The sequence below is a fragment of the Heterodontus francisci genome, chromosome 24, assembly GCF_036365525.1.
Source record: "Heterodontus francisci isolate sHetFra1 chromosome 24, sHetFra1.hap1, whole genome shotgun sequence".
Classification (NCBI taxonomy): domain Eukaryota; kingdom Metazoa; phylum Chordata; class Chondrichthyes; order Heterodontiformes; family Heterodontidae; genus Heterodontus; species Heterodontus francisci.
The window spans coordinates 75,802,831-75,825,623 of NC_090394.1; the positions used below are offsets into that span (position 1 = coordinate 75,802,831).

General features: G+C 45.1%; 1 protein-coding gene across 9 annotated transcripts in view; it reads left to right on the forward strand.

The window, feature by feature from the left end:
* capn15 (calpain 15) overlaps window positions 1–22,793 on the forward strand; it is a 289,848-nt gene that overhangs the window by 245,246 nt on the left and 21,809 nt on the right. For all 9 annotated transcript variants that reach the window (XM_068056650.1, XM_068056652.1, XM_068056645.1 and 6 more), the window contains one exon: window positions 20,416–20,624. In XM_068056650.1, coding sequence (XP_067912751.1) covers window positions 20,416–20,624 — 209 coding nt within the window. The remainder of the gene's footprint in view (window positions 1–20,415; window positions 20,625–22,793) is intronic.

Consider the following 22,793-nt stretch of genomic DNA (forward strand, 5'->3'; position numbering starts at 1 on the left):
ATAAAATATAAAGAGAGATGAGAAAGCTCGTGATGGGGAGAGAGAGATTGGAGACTAAAAGTGAGAGAAGGATCTGATGACCATTCAATGAGCCATGTGGACACCTGTTGGAGTTTGAAGTAACTCCTCAATTGCATATCTTTTAAATTTTAGTAGTAAACGCCAGATATTTTTAGTGTTTGACTTTTCCGTGAGTATTATTGTCCTCTCCTTGAGTCCAGTTGTCCCCTCTAAGTACGAGCCCAATCTTGGCCACTTTGTTGCTTAAGATGAATAGAGGTCAAGTCCTTCCCTCTTCCACAGGAGACTCTTAGTGTTAAAAGGTTAACTAGCAGCATCTCAGGTGGAACATTAGAAAAGTTGTGAAAGAGAAAAGGCTGTTTATCTGACAAATCTCATCCAGCCTTGTAGTCTGTTTTAAATGTGCCCAAATACCCTGCACTAACCTTTACGTCCATTCATGCAGAGCAAGCAGAAATTCCAACCCAACTTATCTCAACTGCCTTGTATGGCAGATTTTTCCAGATAATTGCCATCGTGAAAGAATTCCCCCTTTGATCTGGTCTTGATTTAATTTTTACTAGTTTCTGTTGATAACCTCTGGTCTTTGCTTTAGAAATCATTTAGGAACTCATCTGTCTTTTGGATGAGACGTTAAATCAGTGCCGTCTCTGTGAATGTAAAAGATCACATGGCACTATTCAAGAGTTCTCCTGGGCAATTTTTTTTATTCGATCATGGGATGTGGGCGTCGCTGGCCAGGCCAGCATTTATTGCCCATCCCTAATTGCCCTTGAGAAGGTGGTGGTGAGTTGCCTTCTTGAATCGCTGCAGTCTATTTTTGCTTTTAACACTTTTGTTAATCAGTGATTAAATACGGAGAGGGGGATAAAAGCTGTTTGGCTGGGCTGGGCAGTTAGATAAAGGGTGTAATGTGGTGAAACCACCACAAATAACCAAAATTAGCAAACCTACCTCTTTTAAAGTAGACGTCATAATAATACTACCACATCAGTACAAAAAAAATTACTTAAATGCAGAAGTCCACCCCCGACATGCAGTTTCTCCTGCCTCCCCTGAAGGCACCAATTGTTGCAGGGCTGTGGTTCCATGAATGCAGATAATTCTAGTTACTCAGTGCAACAAAGGCCTTTTCTCACATGCAAGTGTACAGTATCACTATATAACCATGGAGGACAGATTGCAACATCTTCACCTGAAACTATCAATCTTTGATCTAAGCAATCATGTTCAAAATTAGGAACTGCCCATTTTGTACTTGTCTGCCAATTTACACGAGTCAGGCAATGTACTTTGTTTTTAATTGTAGTACAATCCATATAAACCAACAGGATTGTGCTTCTCCTGATGGCTCAATGAGATTAACTTGTAAGTAGCTGACTCATACTGACCAGGAAACTAAGATTCTCAAATCAAAACAGAAAGTGCTGGAAACACTTAGCATGTCAGGCAGCATCCGGGGAAAGAGAAAGAGAGCCAACATTTCAGGTCGATGACCTTTCATCAGAACTGCCAAGTTCTCGCAACCAGTACCAACAAAGCAAATTAACTGGTGATTTATCTCATTGCTTTTTGTGGTGCCTCGCTGGGCTGTGCTTGCCTACAAACAACAGCACCTGCTCTTCAAAAACAACTCATTCACTGTAAATTGCTTTGGGATGTGAAAGATGCTGTGTAAATGTTATTTCTTTTCCTATACTTCAACAAGTTTCCCTTTAACTGTATTCTTTCATTGGCTGGTGAAATTGAGGTTTATTTTAGACCTATCCCCATGGATCAGTTCCCCCTCACTGAGTGCTCCTTTTGTTTTCCCTGCTCACCCTTCAACCCTGGCAGTATGATATCTTAGCTATTACAGAAGCCTGGTTTAAGGAGGGACAGGAATGGCAGCTCAATGTTCCTGGTTACAGGGTTTTCAGACGCAATAGGGAGGGGGGTAAAAAAGGAGGGGGATGGCAATTTTGGTCAAAGAAACAGTTACAGCTGTGAGGAAGGATAATATGTTACAAGGTTCATCAAATGAGCCCATGTGGATTGAGCTTAGGAACAAAAAAGGGGCAATCACACTGCTGGGAGTGTACTATAGACCCCCAAGCAGTCAGAGGGAGACAGAAGAGTAGATATGTAGGCAAATCTGAGAAGTGCAAAAACAATGGGGCAGTAATAGGGGATTTTAACTACCCCAATATTAACCGGGATAGTTTTGGTGTGAAAGGAATTGAGGGAGCAGAATTCTTGAGGTGTGTTCAGGAAAACATTTTTGGCAATACGTAGCAAGTCCAACAAGAGAGGGTTGAAAGATTCTGATGAAAGGTCACAGACCGGAAATGTTAACTCTGCTTCTCTCTCCACAGATGCTGCCAGACCTGCTGAGTATTTCCAGCACTTTCTCTTTTTATTCCAACAAGACAGGGCACAGTTTTGTTCTTAGTTTTAGGAAATGAAGCTGGACAGGTGAAAGGAGTGGCAGTGGGAGAGCATTTTGATGGTAGTGATCATAATTCAGTCAGTTTTAACATAATTATGGAAAAGGACAAGGATAGGACAGGAGTTAGAGTTCGTAATTGGGGCAAGGCCAATTTTACTAAGCTGAGGAGTGATTTAACGAAAGTGGACTGGAAACAGCTGCTGCTTCTTCTTTGGCCTCCTTATCTCGAGAGACAATGGGTAAGCGCCTGGAGGTGGTCAGTGGTTTGTGCAGCAGCACCTGGAGTGGCTATAAAGGCCAATTCTAGAGTGACAGACTCTTCCACAGGTGCTGCAGATAAAATTGGTTGTCGGGGCTGTTACACAGTTGGCTCTCTCCTTGCGCTTCTGACTTTTTTTCCTGCCAACTGCTAAGTCTCTTCGACTCGCCACGCTTTAGCCCCGCCTTTATGGCTGCCCGCCAGCTCTAGCGATCGCTGGCAACTGACTCCCACGACTTGTGATCAATGTCACAGGACTTCATGTCGCGTTTGCAGACGTCTTTAAAGCGGAGACATGGACGGCCAGTGGGTCTGGTACCAGTGACCAGCTCGCTGTACAGTGTGTCCTTGGGGATCCTGCCATCTTCCATGCGGCTCACATGGCCAAGCCATCTCAAGCGCCGCTGGCTTAGTAGGGTGTATATGCTGGGGATGTTGGCCGCCTCGAGGACTTCTGTGTTGGTGATACGGTCCTGCCACCTGATGCCAAGTATTCTCCGGAGGCAGCGAAGATGGAATGAATTGAGACGTCGCTCTTGGCTGATGTACGTTGTCCAGGCCTCGCTGCCGTAGAGCAAGGTACTGAGGACACAGGCTTGATACACTTGGACTTTTGTGTTCTGTGTCAGTGCGCCATTTTCCCACACTCTCTTGGCCAGTCTGGACATAGCAGAGGAAGCCTTTCCCATGCGCTTGTTGATTTCTGCATCTAGAGACAGATTACTGGTGATAGTTGAGCCTAGGTGGGTGAACTCTTGAACCACTTCCAGAGTGTGGTCACCGATATTGATGGATGGGGCATTTCTGACGTCCTGTCCCATGATGTTCGTTTTCTTGAGGCTGATGGTTAGGCCAAATTCATTGCAGGCAGCCGCAATCCTGTCGATGAGTCTCTGCAGACACTCTTCAATGTGAGATGTTAATGCAACATCGTCAGCAAAGAGGAGTTCCCTGATGAGGACTTTCCGTACTTTGGTCTTCACTTTTAGATGGGCAAGGTTGAACAACCTGCCCCCTGATCTTGTGTGGAGGAAAATTCCTTCTGAAGACTTGAACGCATGTGAGAGCCGCAGGGAGAAGAAGATCCCAAACAGTGTAGGTGCGAGAACACAGCCCTGTTTCACGCCACTCAGGATTGGAAAGTGCCTTACATATTGTCATGGAATGAGGTGATGATGCTTTGTAGCTTTGGTGGGCATCCAATCTTTTCTAGTAGTTTGAAGAGACCACGTCGGCTGACGAGGTCAAAGGCTTTGGTGAGGTCAATGAAAGCAACGTAGAGGGGCATCTGTTGTTCACAACATTTCTCCTGTAGCTGGCGAAGGGAGAACAGCATGTTCTTGGATCTCTTTGCTCGAAAGCCACACTGTGCCTCAGGGTAGACAAGGTCAGCCAGCTTCTAGAGCCTGTTTAAAGCGACACAAGCGAAGACTTTCCCCACTATGCTGAGCAGGGAGATTCCACGGTAATTGTTGCAGTCACCGTGGTCACCCTTGTTCTAATAGAGGGTGATGATATTGGCATCACGCATGTCCTGTGGTACTGCTCCCTCGTCCCAGCACAGGCAAAGTAGTTCGTGCAGTGCTGAGAGTATAGCAGGCTTGGCACTCTTGATGATTTCAGGGGTGATGCCGTCCTTCCCAGGGACTTTTCCGCTGGCTAGAGAATCAATGGCATCACTGAGTTCCGATTTTGTTGGCTACTTGAAGGTAAATCAGTGTCAGAGCAGTGGGAGGCATTCAAAGGGGAGATTCAAAGAGTTCAGAGTAAACATGTTCCCACAAAGAACAAAGGTGCGATGGCCAAATCTAGAGCCCCTTAGATGTCAAGAAAGTTACAGGGTAAGATAAGGCATAAAAGGAAAGCTTATGTCCGACACCGAGAACTCAATACTACAGAAAACCAAGAGGAGTGTAGAGAGTGGAGGGGTGGAATCAAAAAGGAAATTAGGAAAGCTAAGAGAGGGCATGGAAAAATATTGGCAAGCAAAATCAAGGTGAACCCAAAGATGGTTTTATCAATACATTAAGAGTAACAGGATAACTAAGGAAAAAGTAGGGCCCATAAAAGACCAAAAAGGTAACCTTTGTTTAAAAAGCAAGCGAGGGATAGACTGAATAATTACAGGCCAGTCAGTCTAACCTCAGTACTGGGCAAATTATTGAAATCAATTCTGAGAAATACGATAAACTGTCACTTAGAAAGGCGTGGATTAATCAAGGATAGTCAGTATGGATTTGTTCAGGGAAGATCGTGTCTGACTAACTAGATTGAATTTTTTGAAGACGTAACAAGGAGAATTGATGAGGGTAGTGCAGTTGATGTGGTCTACGTGGATTTTAGCAAGGCTTTTGACAAGGACCCACATGGCAGACAGGTTAAAAAAATAAAAGCTCATGGGATCCAGGGGAATGTAGCAAGCTGGATACAAAATTGGCTCAGTGGCAGGAAACCAAGGTAATTTTTGATGGGTGTTTTTGCGACTGGAGGGCTGTTTCCAGTGGTGCTCTGCAGGGCTCAGTGCATAATCAAAAAGTTTGCAGACAACACAAAAATTGGCTGTGTGGTTGATGGCGAGGAGGATAACTGTAGACTGCAGGAAGATATCAATGGACTGGTCAGGTGGGCTTGGAAGTGTGAGGTGATGCATTTGGGGAGGTCAAACAAGGCAAAGGAATACACGATTAATGGGAGAATACTGAGAGGTGTAGAGGAAGTGAGGGACCTTGGAATAGATGTCCCAGATCCCTGAAGGTAGCAGGGTCGATAAGGTGGTTAAGAAGGCGTATGGAATCCTTTCCTTTATTAGCCGAGGTATAGAATACAAGAGCAGGGAGGTTATGCTGGAACTTTATAAATCATTGGTTAGGCCACAACTTGAGTACTGCATGCAGTTCTGGTCACCTCATTACAGAAAGGATTTAATTGCACTAGAGAGGGTAAAGAGGAGATTTACGAGGATGTTGTCAGGACTGGAAAAATGCAGCTATGATGAATGATTGGATAGGCTGGGGTTGTTCTCCTTGGAACAGAGAAGGCTGAGGAGAGATCTGATTGTAATGTACAAAACTTTCAGGGGCCTGGATAGAGTGGATGTGATGGGCCTATTTACCGTAGCAGAAGGTCAGTGACTGGGGGCATGGATTTAAAGTGATTGGTAGAAAGATTAGAGGGGAGATGAGGCAAAATCCTTTCACCCAGAGGGTGGGTGTGGGGGTCTGGAACTGACTGCCTGAAAGTGTAGTAGAGGCAGAAACCCTCAACTCATTTAAAGGTGTCTGGATATGCACCTCATGTGCCGTAACCTGCAGGGCTACAGACCAAATGCTGGAAGGTGGGATTAGAATGGGTGGCTCGTTTTTCAGCTGGCACAGACATGATGGGCCAAGTGGCCTCTTTAGTGCCGTAAACTTTCTATGATTTCTATGTTCTTAGGATGTGGGTGATGCTGGCAAGACTGCCTTCATTGCCTATCCCAGTGGGACTAAGAGCATGATCACAGGGCCCATGACTCCTCAGTTGTATACAATACTTTATGTAGATTCTGATTAATGCATTACATAACTTCACTAGGTTTGTATTGCATTGCTCTGTTAGCTTTTTAAAATTCCTCACCCCACTGTCTAGACATTCACGGAGAGGAGTTCTTTATAACTTCTAGCTCTCTTTGAGTGTCTCTGTGGTATTCTGTTCTATTCATTTTGTACTTAAGTGCCCATGTTTCCTCCATTGTACAGCACTTCGCATTTTTCAGTATTAAGTCTCATCTGCCATCTGTCTGACCATTTAGATAAATGATCCATATCCTCCTGAGGACGCTTTGCATCCTTGGATTTTACAGAACTATCTACTTCAGTATCGACTACAAACATGACGGTCTTCCAGCTGGTTTTGAAATCCAGGACACTTCTGAAAACAAGTAACAGAGGCACAACATTCTGCAGCAAGTAACTCACCTCCTGACTCCCCAAAGCCTATCCACCATCTACAAGGCGCAAGACAGGAGTGTGATGGAATACTCTCCACTTGCCTGGATGGGTGCAGCTCCAACAACACTCAAGAAGCTCGACACCATCCAGGACAAAGCAGCCCACTTGTTTGGCACCCCATCTACAAACATTCACTCCCTCCACCACCGACACACAGTGGCAGCAGTGTGTACCATCTACAAGATGCACTGCAGCAACGTACCAAGGCTCCCTAGCACTTACAAACCCGTGACCTCTACCAACTAGGACAAGGGCAGCAAATGCATGGGAACACCACCACCTACAAGTTCCCCTACAAGCCACACACCATCCTGACTTGAAAATATATCGCCGTTCCTTCACTGTTGCTGGGTCAAAATCCTGGAACTCCCTTCCTAACAGCACTGTGGGTGTACCTACACCAGATGGACTGCAGTGGTTCAAGAAGGCAGCTCACCACCACCTTCTCAAGGGCAATTAGAGATGGGCAACAAATGGTGGCCTAGCCAGTGATGCTCACATCCCATAAAAGAATAAAAGAAACAACTTGTATTTATATAGCATCTTTAACATAGGAAAAATAGTTCCAAGGTGCTTCACAGGAGTGTTTTCAAACACATTATGGCATCAAGCCACGTGAAATATTAGGGAAGATGACCAAAGGTTTTGTCAGAGGTAGGTTTCAAGGAGAGTCTTAAAGGTGGAGAGAGGTGGAGAGGTTTAGGGCGGGAATTCCACAGCCTAAGGTCTAGGCAACTGAAGGCAATGGTGGAGCAATTAAAACTGGAGATGTGCAAGAGACCTGAATTGGAGGAGCACAGAGGTCTCTGAGTGTTGTAGGGCTGGAGGAGATTACAGAGAGGGAGGGATGAGGCCATGGACAAGCATCGGACCTTCCAGTATTCCACTCAACACTTCCATCCCACTCCCTGTATAACAAAACTGGCCTCTCTGGTGAGATTTGGTGCAAGTCACAGTGGATGGAAATGTTCTTGGTGTTTCAATTTTGTTTCTGAATTTGTACGGTGAAGATGAATCTGACTGATACCATCTCATGCTGGATATTTTTCAGTACTGTTACTGGGTCAGGGTTTTGGGACTTTGTCGAGCTCCAGCTTGCTATTTGATTAAGGGGCTCCAGAAACAAGAATGTGGATGTAAATCTGCTCCAATCTATCCTGACAGCAAAGGCCCCTGGAAGGTTTCCTTTGAATGGCTGTTACTGGTGAATCTTGGTTGCGGGATTCAAATACTTTCCATTTCTGACCACCGGAAGTCCTAGCATTTGCCATAAAGCCCACGTGCCAGGGCCGAACAGTACCAAATGGGCAAAGGTTAGCTGTTTCAACTGAGTAGCCATGTGACCCAAAGTGTTGGTCTTGGGCTTCTTGTACTTTGAAGCTGCCCTGTTAGCAGCAGTCTGAGAAAACAGTGGAAGTCTCTCAGTAACTTCCTGTAATTGCTCTTTATAGACATTGTGAGTGATTTCACAGGGCAGCATCCATAATGATTAAATGTGCAATCACATGGCTAGTAGAAAGTGGTTCTAAATGTATTACTTGTGTAGAGGTGCCAGGGTAATCTTTGCTGTACACTTATGGATGTTTGATTGAAATGCAGCTAACCTCTGTGAAATTGATTATCATAAAATCTGATGTGTCTGCACATTTTTACAGCCTGCAAACCCACGTGCATGTGACGCGTGCACAGAACATGCAGTGAACCCTTGCTGCTGGAGTGATTTCTTCCTCTCGCTCCTGGGGTCTAGGATCAGGGGCATCAGCAGCCCTTTGCTACCTGAGCCTAGTGAGCATTATTCATGTATAGAACACCTATTCGTGCTGGGAAGATGTTCGACTGTTTGGGCATCACAGCCAAGTGTGACATTCTGGGGCTCTCTTTAGAAAAGAGAAGGCTGAAGGGTCACCTGATAGAGGTCTATAAGATTATGAAAGGATTTGATAGGATAGATGTAGAGAAAATATTTCCACTTGATGGAAAGTTGAAGAGAATTCTTTGCATAAATAAAAGCAAAATACTGCAGATGCTGAAAATCTGAAATAAAAACAAAAAGTGATGGAAATACTCAGCAGGTCTGGCAGCATCTGTGGAGAGAGAAGCAGAGTTAACGTTTCAGGTCAATGACCTTTCATCAGAACTGGCGAAGGTTAGAAATGTAATAGGTTTTAAGCAAATAAAATGAGGGTGGGGCAAAAGGGAAGGTGTTGATAGGACAGAGGGTCACAGAGAATAACTGACAAGGAGGTCATGGGGCAAAGGCAAAGAGTGTGTTAATAGTGTGATGAAAGACAAAGCTTTAGTGCAGAGAGGGCGTTAAATGACAGAATAATGAAAGCCCTAGCCAAAAGCACAAACATGAAAAAACCATGGGCAGGCACATGATAAAAAAAATTGAATGATGAAACAAACTAAAATGAAATGAAATAAAAAAAGTAAAAAGTAAAATAAAAAATAAAAAAGGGGGGGCCAGTCATGCTCTGAAATTATTGAACTCATTGTTCAGTCCAGCAGGCTGTAGTGTGCCTAATCGGTAAATGAGATGCTGTTCCTTGAACTTGCGTTGATGTTCACTGGAACACTACAGCAATCCCAGGACAGAGATGTGGGTATGAGAGCAGCGGGGTGTGTTGAAACGGCAAGCAACATGAAGCTGAGAGTCATGTTTTCGGACTGTCGAGGTGTTCCGCAAAGCGGTCACCCAATCTGCATTCGGTTTCCCCAATGTGGAGGAGACGGCATTGTGAGCAGCGAATATAGTATACTAAATTGAAAGAACAAAGAACAAGTACAAGTAAAACGCTGCTTCACCTGAAAGGAGTGTTTGGGGTCTTGGATAGTGAGGAGAGAGGAGGCAAAAGGGCAGGTATTACACCTCCTGCATTTTTTTATTTTATTTTAATTTTAGAGATACAGCACTGAAACAGGCCCTTCGGCCCACCGAGTCTGTGCCGACCAACAACCACCCATTTATACTAATCCTACATTAATCCGATATTCCCTACCACACCCCCAGCATTCTCCTACCACCTACCTACACTAGGGGCAATTTACAATGGCCAATTTACCTATCAACCTGCAGGTCTTCGGCTGTGGGAGGAAACCGGCGCACCCGGAGGAAACCCACGCAGACACAGGGAGAACTTGCAAACTCCGCACAGGCAGTACCCAGAACTGAACCTGGGTCGCTAGAGCTGTGAGGCTGCGGTGCTAACCACTGCACCACTGTGCCGCCCCAATTGCATGGGAAGGTGCCGTGGGAAGGGGACCAGGTGTCGGGGGTCATGGAGGAATACACCAGGGTGTCGCGGAGGGAACAATCCCTTCGGAATGCTGATGGGGGAGGAGAAGATGTGTTTGGTAGTGACATCACGTTGGAAATGGCGGAGGATGATCCTTTGGATGTGGAGCTGGTGGGTTGGAAAGTGAGGACAAGGGGAACCTTGTCGCGGTTCTGGGAGGGAAGGGAAGGAGTGAGGGCAGTGGTGCAGGAAATGAACTGGACACAGTTGAGGGACCTGTCAACCACAGTTGGGGGTGGGGGGAGAATCCTCAGTTACGTAAAAAGGAAGACATATCAGAAGCACTGTTGTGGAAGGTTGCGTCATCAGAACAGATGCGTCGGAGACGGAGAAACTGGGAGAATGGAATGGAGTCCATACAGGAGGCAGAGTGTGAGGAAGTGTAGTCAAAATAGCCGTGGGAGTTGGTGGGCTTATAATGAATATTAGTAGACAGCCTATCCCCCAAAGATGGAGACAGAGAAGTTGAGGAAGGGAAGGGAAGTGTCGGAGATGGACCATGTAAAGGTGAGAGAAGGGTGGAAATTGGAAGTAAAGTTAATAAAGTTTTCCAGTTCGGGGCGGGAGCAGGAAACACCGATACAGTCATCAATATACTGGAAAAAGAGTTGGGGGAGAGGGCCTGAGTAGGACTGGAGCAAAGAATGTTCGACATATCCCACAATAAGACAAGTATAACTATGACCCATGCAGGTACCCATAGCAAAACCTTTTACCTGAAGGAAGTGAGTGGAGTTGAAGGAGAAGTTGTTCAATGTGAGAACAAGTTCAGCCAGGCGGAGGAGTGTGGTGGTGGATGGGAACTGGTTGGGCCTCTGTTCAAGGAAGAAGCGGAGAGCTCTCAAAGTGTCCTGTTGGGGGATGGAGATGTAGAGAGATTGGACGTCCATAGTGAAGAGGAAGCGGTTGGGACCAGGAAACTGGAAATTGTCAAAATGACGTAGGGTGTCAGAAGAGTCATTGATGTAGGTGGGAAGAGACTGCACCAGGGGAGAAAAGATAGAGTCAAGACAGGAAGAAATAAGTTCAGTGGGGCAGGAACAGGCTGACATAATGGGTCTGCCGGGACAGTCCTGTTTGTGGATTTTGGGAAGGAGGTAGAAGCGGGCTGTCCGGGGTTGCGGGACTATGAGGTTGGAAGCTGTAGAGGGAAGATCTCCAGAGGAGATGAGGTCAATGACAGTCCTGTGGACAGTAGCTTGATGTTCGGTGGTGGGGTCATGGTCCAGGGGGAAGTAGAAAGAAGTGTCTGAGAGTTGGCGCTGAGCCTCTGCCAGGTAGAGGTAAATATGCCAGACAACAACAGCACCACCCTTGTCTGCAGGTTTGATGACCATGTCGGGGTTAGACCTGAGAGAACGGAGTGCAGTAAGTTCAGAGGGGGACAGGTTAGAGTGAGTGAGGGGAGCAGAGAAATTGAGACTTCTGATCTCTCGCCGACAGTTCTCAATGAAAAGATCAAGAGCAGGTAAGAGGCCGGGGGAGAGGTCCAGATAGAGGGAGAATGCTGGAGGTGGGTGAATGGGTCTGCTGATCTGGGGGAGGACTCTTGGTCAAAGAAGTGAGCATGGAGGCGAAGGCAATGGAAGAAGAGCTCAATGTCATTCTGAGCGCGAAATTCATTAAGGTGGGGGTGTAAGGTGATAAAACTGAGTCCTTTGCTGAGTACAGAACGCTCAGCATCAGAGAGGGGAAGGTCAGAGGGTATAGTGAATACACAGCAAGGGGTCAGATCAGAAGGGATAAGGTCAGAGGGAAGTGAAGGGGAAGAAGGATCTGGAGGGGAATTAGTCTCCATCAGCACTCAGAGAATTCTATGCAAATTGTCTGCCCTTAGTGAAATAGTACTGTGTGCGAAAACAAAGAGGCCCCAGTAAATGTTAATATTTTTCTTTGTAAACTCTGGATCAATCCATAGTACTCACCCTCCCTCGAACATTGAACAATAAATCAGCTCATAATGATTTCTTGTAGAGGACAGACAGCACCCTCTGTTGGACTGCACTCAGAATTCCTCACTCAGAACTCTCTCTCTACCAGCTGTCTGAACACCGGCTTTTTAACAATTTGAAAAAAGAGATATTTGCCACCAATTACTGGACATGGCATTTCTCAGTGTTATTAAACACGGAGCTGCTTTGCTGAGAAGTATTAGGTTAGAGAAAGAATTTTAATTAAAGCAATCAATCTTGCACATCCTTGCACTGTTCAACAACTCAATCTGAATAGAAACAGGAGTATTGTGTAGTCCATCTTCCTCGCTGCCCCCTCATTGTATGTACCGAGTGCTGGAAGATGATGCCTTCGGAGCTTGTTTCTGTTTGGATCAGGACTTTGTGCTGTGCTGGGATCACTAGTTTTATACAACACGGAACTGCATGTGATGGAGTTTGCATCAGGTTTATCCATTGGACGGGCTGATTTATTGGAGTCGGACGTGCTGTCAGAACCCTGGAGCTGATGTTCATGGGACAAAGGGTCCCATTATCAGGAAGAAAGGGAATTCACTCTGATTTTGCAGGAAATAAAACCTTTTGAAATTGGTCTGGGGTGGATTCCGTTCTCTCCTCATTACTTGTAAAGAAATTTATGTAAATTATCAAAGTGCAGCTGGGAAAATATGTTAAGCAAAATTATATCACTTCAGAACAGTTTTTACCAGAATTGACTTGCACAGGTCCAAGTCACTGGCACATTCATTCAAGGTGTTACTGATTCTTCATTGAGAAATCCTCCTGCACTCTAATTACACAAATATCCCTTCGTATTCTTCGAGTTAGTATCTGCTTAGCTCTACCCGACAGTGCATGTAAAGATTATGTTTTGTACTGAATTGTTTCTCACCTCCGGTCCATTGTAACTTTACGTAATTGCTCATGATCTTTATAGACATTGTGAGTGATTTCACAAGGCTGTGTCCATAACAATTAAATGTGCAATTGCATGACTAGTAGAAAATGGTTCTAGATGTATTGCTTGTGTTGGGGTAATCTTTACTGTATGTTTATGGATGTTTGTTTGAAGTGCGTGTAACCTCCATGAAGTTGGTTATCATAAAATCTAATATGTCTGTGCACATTTTTACAGCTAGCAAACCCGTGTACATGTGACTCATGCACAGAACGTGCCCTGGAGAGATATCAACAGCATTGCCTCTGCAAGATCCTTCAAATTCAGTGACACGACAGGCGCCCCACTATCAGTGGCCTCTCTCAGGCCAAAACCCCCAGTATCGAGACACTGGTCATGGCTAGTCAGTTACGTTGGGTGGGCCACATCGTCCGCATGTCTGACACAATACATAGCATACAAGGCTATGGGCTAAGTGCTGGAAAATGGGATTAGAATAGCTAAGTGCTTGATGGCTGGCACAGACACAATGGGCCGAAGGGCCTGTTTCTGTGCTGTATAACTCTATGACTCTATAACATGCAGTGAAACCTTGTTGCTGGAGTGATTTCCTCCTCTCCCCTCTTGGGGTCTAGGATCATGGGCATCAGCAGCCCTTTAGTACCTGAGCCTAGTGACCAATATTCATGTATAGACCCACCTATGAGTTCTGGCAGGCTGTTTGACTGTTTGGGCATCACAGCTGTGTGTGACATTCTATAGAAGAGAGAAGGCTGAGGGGTGACCTGGGAGAGGTCTGTAAAAGGATTATGAAAGGATTTGATATGGTGGATGTACAGAAAACATTTCCACTTGTGGGGGAACCAAAACTAGAGGGCCATAAATATAAATTAATCATGTCAGTGGATTGCAGTCGGGAGCAAATAGATGGCCTTGCAGGAGACTAGGCTGCACAGTGGGGTACAAAGTGTAGCACTGTTGTTATAGGAGATTCGATTTTTTATGCAATTGCAGATGTGAGACCTCAGACCAATTTCAAAAAAGGTTTTCTTCCTGCAAAATCCTCTTCCTGATAATGTGACCCTCCATGGTGACAGCATAGATGATATCACTGGGTGCAGGACATTCTGCAAGGGGATGGGGAACAATCAGTTGTGGTTCATATTGAAACCAATGATATGGGTAGGAAAAGGGTTGAAGTCCTAGAGGCAGTGTTTCAGGACCTAGGGGAAAGATTAAAGAACAGGATCTCAAAGGTGGTAATCTCTGGATTACTCTCAGTGCCACATACTAGTCAGTACAGAAACAGGAAGATAGTGTAGCTGGAGAACAGATGCAGGAGGCAGGGCTTCAGCTTCCTGGAACATTGGGACCAGTTCTGGGGCAGGAGGGGCCTGTACAAGCCAGACAGGTTGCACCTGAGAAGAGCTGGGAACAATGTCCTTGCAGGAAGATTAATTAGTGCTGTAGGGAAGATTTAAAATAATTTGGCAGCATAGAGGCCCCAGGACAAATCTACAGACAGCAGAAACAAGGTGCAAAGAAAACTAGAAAGCCTAAACAGCAATTGAACAGAAAGTAGTTTAATAAGAGCAGGAAGTAAGTGGAGGAAAAATGCAAAGCCATCTAGCATGGTGTTGGAATGCATGTGTGTTACTGTGAGGAGTCTTAAAAATCAGGTTGATGAGCTACAGACAGGAGCTGCCACATGGAGTTCAGATATATTGGCTATAATGGAGACCTGGCTTAAATGTGGGCAACCATGGAAACTAAACATTACTGACTACAATGTATTCAGGAGGAATAGGGAAGGGAAAAATACAGGCACGGGTGGCAGTATTAATCAAAGATAATATTATGGTTCTACAGAGGGATAATGTACTAGTGTTCAAAGACTGAATTAAGAAACAGAAAAGGAGTTATTAAACTGCTGGGTGTTTACTGTAGACCCCAAATATTGAGAGGGAGATAGAAGAGCAGAGTGTAAAATTAATAGAACAGTTCTAGTAGGGGACCTCAATTCCCCTAATATAGATTGGGGGAAATAAAGAGTAAAGAAGTTGAACAATTCCTAAAATATGTAAAGGAGAACTTTCTTAATCTATGTGTTTCTAGCCCGATGAGGAATGAATCAGTTCTCGATCTAGTTCTGGGGATTGAGTAGGGCAAGAGGAGCATGTTGCAGTGAGAGACTTTTTCATATTCATTCATGGGATGTGAGCATCACTGGCAAGGCCAGCATTTGTTGCCCATTCCTAATTGCCCTTGAGAAGGTGGTGGTTAACCGCCTTCTTGAGCCGCTGCAGTCCATGTGGTATAGGTACACCAACAGTGCTGTTAGGAAGAGAGTTCCAGGATTTTGACCCAGCGCCAGTGTAGGAATGGTGATATATTTCTAAGTCAGGATGATGTGTGGCTTGGAAGAGAGCTTGCAGGTGTGGGTGGTGTTCCCATGTGTCTGCCTTGTCCTTCTAGGTGGTAGACGGGTTTGGAAGGTGCTGTCAAAGGAGCCTTGGCGAGTTGCTGCAGTGCATCTTGTAGATGGTACACACTGCTGCCACTGTGCACCAGTGGTGTAGGGCGTGAATGTTTCAGAAGGTGAATGATGTGCCAATCAAACGGGCTACTTTGTCCTGGATGGTGTTGAACTTCTTGAGTGTTGTTGGAGCTGCGTTCATCCAGGCAAGTGGAGAGTATTCCATCACACTCCTGACTTGTGCCTTGTAGATGGTGGACAGACTTTGGGGAGTCGGGATACTCGCCACAGAATTCCCAGTCTCTGACCTGCCCTTATAGCCACAGTATTTATGTCGTTGGTCCAGTTAAATTTCTGGTTACTGGTAACTCCCAGGATGTGGATGGTGGAGAATTCAGTGATGGTAATGCCATTGTATGTCAAGGGGAGATGGTTAGATTATCTCCTTTTGGCTATGGCCATTGCCTGGCACTTGTGTGGCATGAATGTTGTTACTTGCCACTTATCAGCTCAAGCCTGGATGTTGTCCAGGTCTTACTGCATGTGGGCAGACTGCTTCAGTATCTGAGGAGTCACGAATGGTACTGAACACAGTGCAATCATCAGTGAACATTCTCACTCTGACCTTCCCTCCATCATGACGTTATTGATAAAGCAGCTGAAGGTGGTTGGGCCTGGGAGTGGGTAATAGTGATCATAATATAATTAGGTTTAAAGTAGGTATGGACAAGGACAAAGTAAAATGAAAGCTGAAAATATCCAACTGGAAGAGAACCACTTCCAATGATTTTAGAAGGGATCTAGCCCAGGTTGCCTGGAAACAAAGATTGTCCAGGAAAACAGCAAATGAGCAATGACAGGACTTGAAGTCTGAAATAATTCACGTACAAACCAAGCATATTCCAATAAGGAGACAAGGTGGGGCAGCCAAAGCTTGAGCTCTCTGGATAACAAAAGAAAATAAGAGCAGAAAAGACTATTTCTGACAAATGTCAGGCACAGAATGCAATCAAAAACCAAGCAGAATCCAGAGTGTGGAATGGAAAATTGAAAAAGAATACAAAGAGGGAAAAGAGAAATGATGTCAAGATTTGTGGCCAACATAAAAGAGAACCCAAAATTCTTTTATAAACAAAAAGCCAAGGGATAATTAAAGGAATGGTGCAGTCCATGAGGGACAAAAAAGGAAATCTTCTTGTGGAGGTAGAGAATATGACTGAGGCACTGAATGAATACTTTGAAATAAAAACAAAAAATACTGCAAATACTCAGCAGGTCTGGCAGCATCTGTGGAGAGAGAAGCAAAGTTAATGTTTCAGGTCAGTGACCTTTCATCAGAACTGGCAAAGGTTAGAAATGTAATAGGTTTTATGCAAATAAAGCGGGGGTGGGACAAAAGATAACAAAAGGGAAGGTGTTGATAGGACAGAGGGTCACAGAGAATAACTGACCAGAAGGTCATGGAGCAAAGGCAAAGGGTATGTTAATGGTGTGGTGAAAGACAAAGCGTTAGTGCAGAGAGGGTGTTAAATGACAGAATAATGAACAGCCCCGGCCAAAAGCACGAACATGAAAAAAAAAGTGGGCAGGCACATGGTAAAAAAATGAATGATGGGACAAACTAAAATAAAATAAAAATAAGAAAAAGGAAAAAATAAAACTAAAAATAAAAAAGGGGTGCCAGTCATGCTCTGAAATTATTGAACTCAATGTTCAGTCGGTAGGCTGTAGCATGCCTAATCGTTAAATGAGGTGCTGTTCCTCGAGCTTGGATAGGTACATGGATGATAGTAGAATGAAGGGTAGGTAGTTAGTTTGATCTTAGAGTAGGTTAAAGGTTCGGCACAACATCGTGGGCCGAAGGGCCTGTACTGTGCTGTACTGTTCTATGTTCTAGCGTTGATGTTCACTGGAACACGGCAGCAAGGCTAGGACAGAGATGTGGGCATGAGAGCAGGGGGATGTGTTGAAATGGCAAGAGACCAGAAGCTCGGGTCATGTTTTCAGACTGAGCGAAGGTGTTCTGCAAAGCGGTCACCCAATCTGCGTTTGGTCTCCCAAATCTGCGTTTGGTCTCCCCAGTGTAGAGGAGACCGCATTGTGAGCAGCAAATACAGCATACTAAATTGAAAGAAGTACAAGTAAGTCAAAGGAATGTTTGGGGCCTTGGATAGTGAGGCGTGAGGAGGTAAAAGGGCAGGTATTGCACCTCCTGCGATTGCATGGGAAGGTACCATGGGAAGGGGACGAGGTGTCTGGGGTAATAGAGGAGTGGACCAGGGTGTTGCGGAGGGAATGATCCCTTTGGAATGCTGACACGGGAGGGGAAGGTGCATTTGGTAGTGGCATCAAACTGGAAATGGCAGAGGATGATCTTTTGGATGTGGAGGCTGGTGGGGTGGAGGGAAGGGGTGAGGGTAGATGTGTGGGAAATGGGCCAGACACGGTTGAGGGCCCTGTCAATCACAGTTGGAGGGGGAATCCTTGGTTGAGGGAAAAGGAGGGCTGTTGTGGAAGGTTGCATCATCAAAGCAGATGCGTCGGAGACGGAGAAACTGGGAGAATGGAATGGAGTCCTTACAGGAGGCAGAGTGTGAAGAAGTGTAGTCAAGTAGCTGTGGGAGTCGGTGGGCTTGTAATGAATATTTATAGACAGCCTATCCCCAGAGATGGAGACAGAGAAGTCAAGGAAGGAAAGGGAAGTGTCGGAGATGGATCATATAAAGGTGAGAGAAGGGTGGAAATTGAAAGTAAAGATGGTAATTCCATCTTCTGACCAATCAGTCTAACGTCTGTGGTGGGAAAACTACTAGAGACCAAGTTTTCCAGTTCAGGGCGGGATCAGTAAACGGCAATTTACATGAATACTTTGAGTTTGTCTTTACGAAAGAAGAGTGTTGGAGTTGAGGAGGAGGAGAGATATTAGATAGGATTATAATAGATAGAAAGCTGATGCTAAATAGGTTGGCATCACTCAAAGTCAGCAAGTCACGTTTCGGGTAGAGGCCTTTCATCAGAACAGTTCTGAAACATTAACTCTGTTTCTTCCCACAGATGCTGCCTGACCTGCTGAGTATTTCCAGCATTTTCTGTTTTTATTTAGTGAGACACAGCTTGCCTTTAACAAATCCATACTAGCTGTTCCTTATTAACCCATGCTTCTTCAAGTTAGAATTAATTTTGTCTTTGACAATGGTCTCTAGTAGTTTTCCCACCACAGACGTTAGACTGATTGGTCAGAAGATGGAATTACCACAAGGGGCTCCTGAAGCAGTCAGTCAGTAACAGCATTTAACAGGTTTTAGATCAACCTGAAGGAGACAGTTACAGGAAAAGAGCAGGGTGTGGGATTGAGGGGTTTTGCTCCCCAGCCCCTGGGGACTGCACCCTAGCCTGTTCTTGTGCTCAGGTGCAAGGGGAAGAAAGTTTGCCACAGTTGTTTTGTATTTTTTTAATTCTTCGTTTGCTGAGGTCACCTGTACAAAGCACCCTGCACTCTACACCCTACACCACACAGTCCCCAGTCAAAACTGCAAGTGAGTAAGCTGCACCCAGACCCCTTCCAGTACTGTGTGGTGAGATGGGAGGAGAGACAGGAGGTGACTCACTCAGTGATTCCCCGTCCTCTGGAAGAAGAATCTGAGTGTTCTCACCCTGGTAACATAGCTCTGTGGCTTTTTGAGGTTTTGCAGCCTGGGTCTGGCCCCAATTTTAACTCTGTAAACGAATGGGTTTTGAGTGAGTTAAAATCTTGCCCCATGTCTTTATGCCACAGTAGTGCTTCCAACTGGAATAAAATGAGAGTTGCAATTGATCAGTAATCATCAGATTAAATTCTTACAATTTACAACTTTAATTTTCCTTTTTTTAGTTTTAAATAAAACTAAGTTTCAATTCCTGGTAATCTTTAAACTGCAATTTTTAAGACTGAAACTTCTTTTTCTTGAGGTCTTATTGCTTTTATTACTCTCTGATCCACACCCTATCTGTGGCCAAGATCAGCAAATCTGAGTTCCAAAATGTTTTTACAATTGAATGTGAAGTAGTATATCAGATATGATCTGCTTTCCTTTATACTTGAATTTTAGTTATGAGGAAAGATTGGATAGGCTAAGATTGTTTTCTTTGGAACAGAGGAGGCTGAGGAGAGCCCTAAGTGAAGTGTAAAAAATTATGAGGGGTCTAAATAGAGTGGATATGAAGGCTGTCTTCCCCTTGGTTGAGGTGTCCATAACTAACGGGCATAGATTTAGGTTAAGAAGTAGGAGGTTTATAGGGGATTCAAGGGGCAATCTTTTCACCCAGAGGGTGCTGGGGATCTGAACTCACTGCCTGAAAGGGTAGTAGAGGCAGAAACCTTCATCGCATTTAAAAAATACTTGGATATGCACCTGAAGTACCCTAACCTACAAGGCTACAGAGCAAGAGCTGGAAAGTGGGATTAGGCTGGGTGGCTGTTTGTTGGCCAGTGCTGACTCGATGGGTTGAATGGTCTCCTTCTGTGCTGTAAATTTCTAAGATTCTATGACAGGCATTTTGATAATATTTGACCACGTGCAACTTAAAAGTCTATTGGAAAGCATGATTTTTAAAAAATGAAGTGCAGGATTGAGATCATCAGATTTTAAGTTACAGCCGAAAAGGAACATGAGGGAAGCGGATTTGTTGCTCAACTCACATTCTCAGTTGAAGGAAATCTTAAAAACAACTAGCATTTATATAGCATCTTTAACCTAGTAAAATATCCTAAAGTGCTTCTCAGGAACATAATCAGCCACAATTTGACACCGAGCCACACAGGAAATATTAGGGCAGGTGACCAAAAGCCTGGTCAAAGAGAGAGGTTTTAAGGAGCCATTAGCAAATGTTTGACCTTCCGCTAGGAGCCTCCTGACCTCTACTTGGTTCCTGCTCATGGTGGCCTGGCTGAGGTAGGGAGCTCACTGTCTGGGGTTGTGGCAATGGGAAACAGTTGATGGTATGAAACATACTGTGTTGATGGGTCGAGCTGAGGGAATTGTATGCAGCACAGTATTTTGTGGCGTGTATTTTTATCCCACTTCCTAAGAGAAGTCCAATGTTCTCTCTTTCAGAACAATGTGAATTTTGTGGATGACAGCTTTCCTCCAGGCCCGCAATCCGTTGGCTTCCCCGAGGGTGACAGTGTACAGCAGAGGGTAAAGCAGTGGCTGCGGCCTCATGAAATCAGCTGCAACAGTTTCAAAGATCGGAATGTCAAATGGTCCATCTTCAGAACCCCGCGTCCATCCGATATCTCTCAGGGGCTGCTGGGGAATTGCTGGTATGTAACAGGAGCACCTCATGCCTGGGCAGTTTATAAGAGTAGGACAGGGGTAGAAGCTCACAGTTTCTGCAGCATTTCCATGCATACAGCTCGAGGGGTTGGTGTTTGCATTATTCCTTCTGAACTAGAGGATGGTAACATAGTCGCTATGTTACTGGTCTGATAGTCCAGAGACCTGGACTAATGCTCCAGAGAGATGAGTTCAAATCCCACCATGGCAGCTAGGGGAATTAAAATTCAATTAATTAATAAATCTGGAATAAAATACTAGTCTCATTAATAATAATAATGAAACTACCAGATTGTTGGAAAAACCCATCTAGTTCACTAAGGAAATCTGCTGTCCTTTCCCAGTCTGGACTACATGTTACTCCAGACCCACAACAATGTGATTGACTCTTAACTGCCCTCTGAAATGGCCTAGCAAGCCACACAGTTCTATCAAACCGCTACAGAAAAATCATCACTATGGATGTACCTACACCATGTGGACTGCGGCAGTTCAAGAAAACGGCTCACCACCACCTTCTCAAGGGCAATTAGAGATGGGTAATAAATGCTGACCTTGCCACTGATGCCCATATCCCAAGAACGAATTAAAAAAAAACTTCTCTGCAACACTGACTTCAAAGGTAATTTGTAATCTTTTGAATTATTTTTCCAGAGTGCAGTCACTACAAGCAGATGTCAGCATCGCCTGCCCAGATCATACTGAGTTTGATCTGTCTCCTGTGGTCCCATGCTACTTACACCACAGATTCCCAACGCTGTGTGGGTGGGAATTGGGAAGCAAAGGCAAAATGATGGAAATTCCCAATTCTAGTGTTCAACTTTGCCTTCCTTTTTGGTCACATTGTCTGCTCTGGGGACATGGGTTCGAATCCCACCACGGCAGATGGTGGAATTTGAACTCGATTAATAAATCTGGCATTTAAAAAAAAGCTAGTCCAGTGGTGACCATGAAACCATTGTCGATTGTCGTAAAAACACATCTGGTTCACTAATGTCCTTTAGGGAAGAAAATCTGCCATCCTTACCTGGTCTGGACTACATGTGACTCCAGACCCACAGCAATGTGGTTGACTCATAAATGCCCTCTGAAATGGCCTAGCAAGCCACTCAGTTGTATCAAACCGCTACAAAGTCTAAGAAAAGGAATGAAACTGGACGGACCACCTGGCATTAACCTAGGCACCAGAAATGACAACGGCAAACCCAGCCCTGTTGACGTGCAAAGTCCTCCTCACTAACATCTGGGAACTTGTGCCAAAATTGGGAGAGCTGTCGCACAGACTACTCAAGCAACAGCCTGACATAGTCATACTCATGTAATCATACCTTACAGACAACGCCCCTGACACCACCAGCAATATTCCTGAGTATGCAGTCGGAAGGGAGTTGTCCTCGGTGTCCACAACATTGATTCTGGACCCCATGAAGTGTCATGGCATCAGGTCAAACATGGGAAAGGAAACCTCCTTCTGATTACCACCTACCGGCCCCCCCGCACCCCCTCAGCTGATGAATCAGTGCTTCTCCATGTTGAACACCAATTGGAGGAAGCACTGAGGGTAGCAAGGGTGCAGAATGTACTCTGGGTGGGGGACTTCAATGTCCATCACCAAGAGTGGCTCAGTTGCATCACTACTGACCGAGCTGGCCAAGACGTAAAGGACATAGCTGCTAGACTGGGTCTGCAGCAAGTGGTGAGGGAACCAACAAGAGGGGAAAACATACTTGACCTCATCCTCACCAGTCTACCTTTCACAGATGCATCTGTCCATGACAGTATTGGCAGGAGTGACCACTGCACAGTCGTTGTGGAGATGAGGTCTCGTATTCATATTGAGGGTACCCACCATCGTGTTGTGTGGCACTACCGCCGTGTTAAATGGGATAGATTTTGAACAGATCTAGCAATTCAAAACTGGGCATCCATGAGGCGCTGTGGGCCATCAGCAGCAGAATTGTACTAAACCACAATCTGTAACCTCATGGCCCAGCATATCCCCCACTCTACCGGGGGATCAACCCTGGTTCAATGAAGAGTGCAGGAGGACATGCCAGGAGCAGCACCAGGCATACCTCAAAATGAGGTGTCAGCCTGGTGAAGCAAGAACACAGGACTACTTGCCTGCAAACAGTGTAAGCAGCGTGCAATAGACA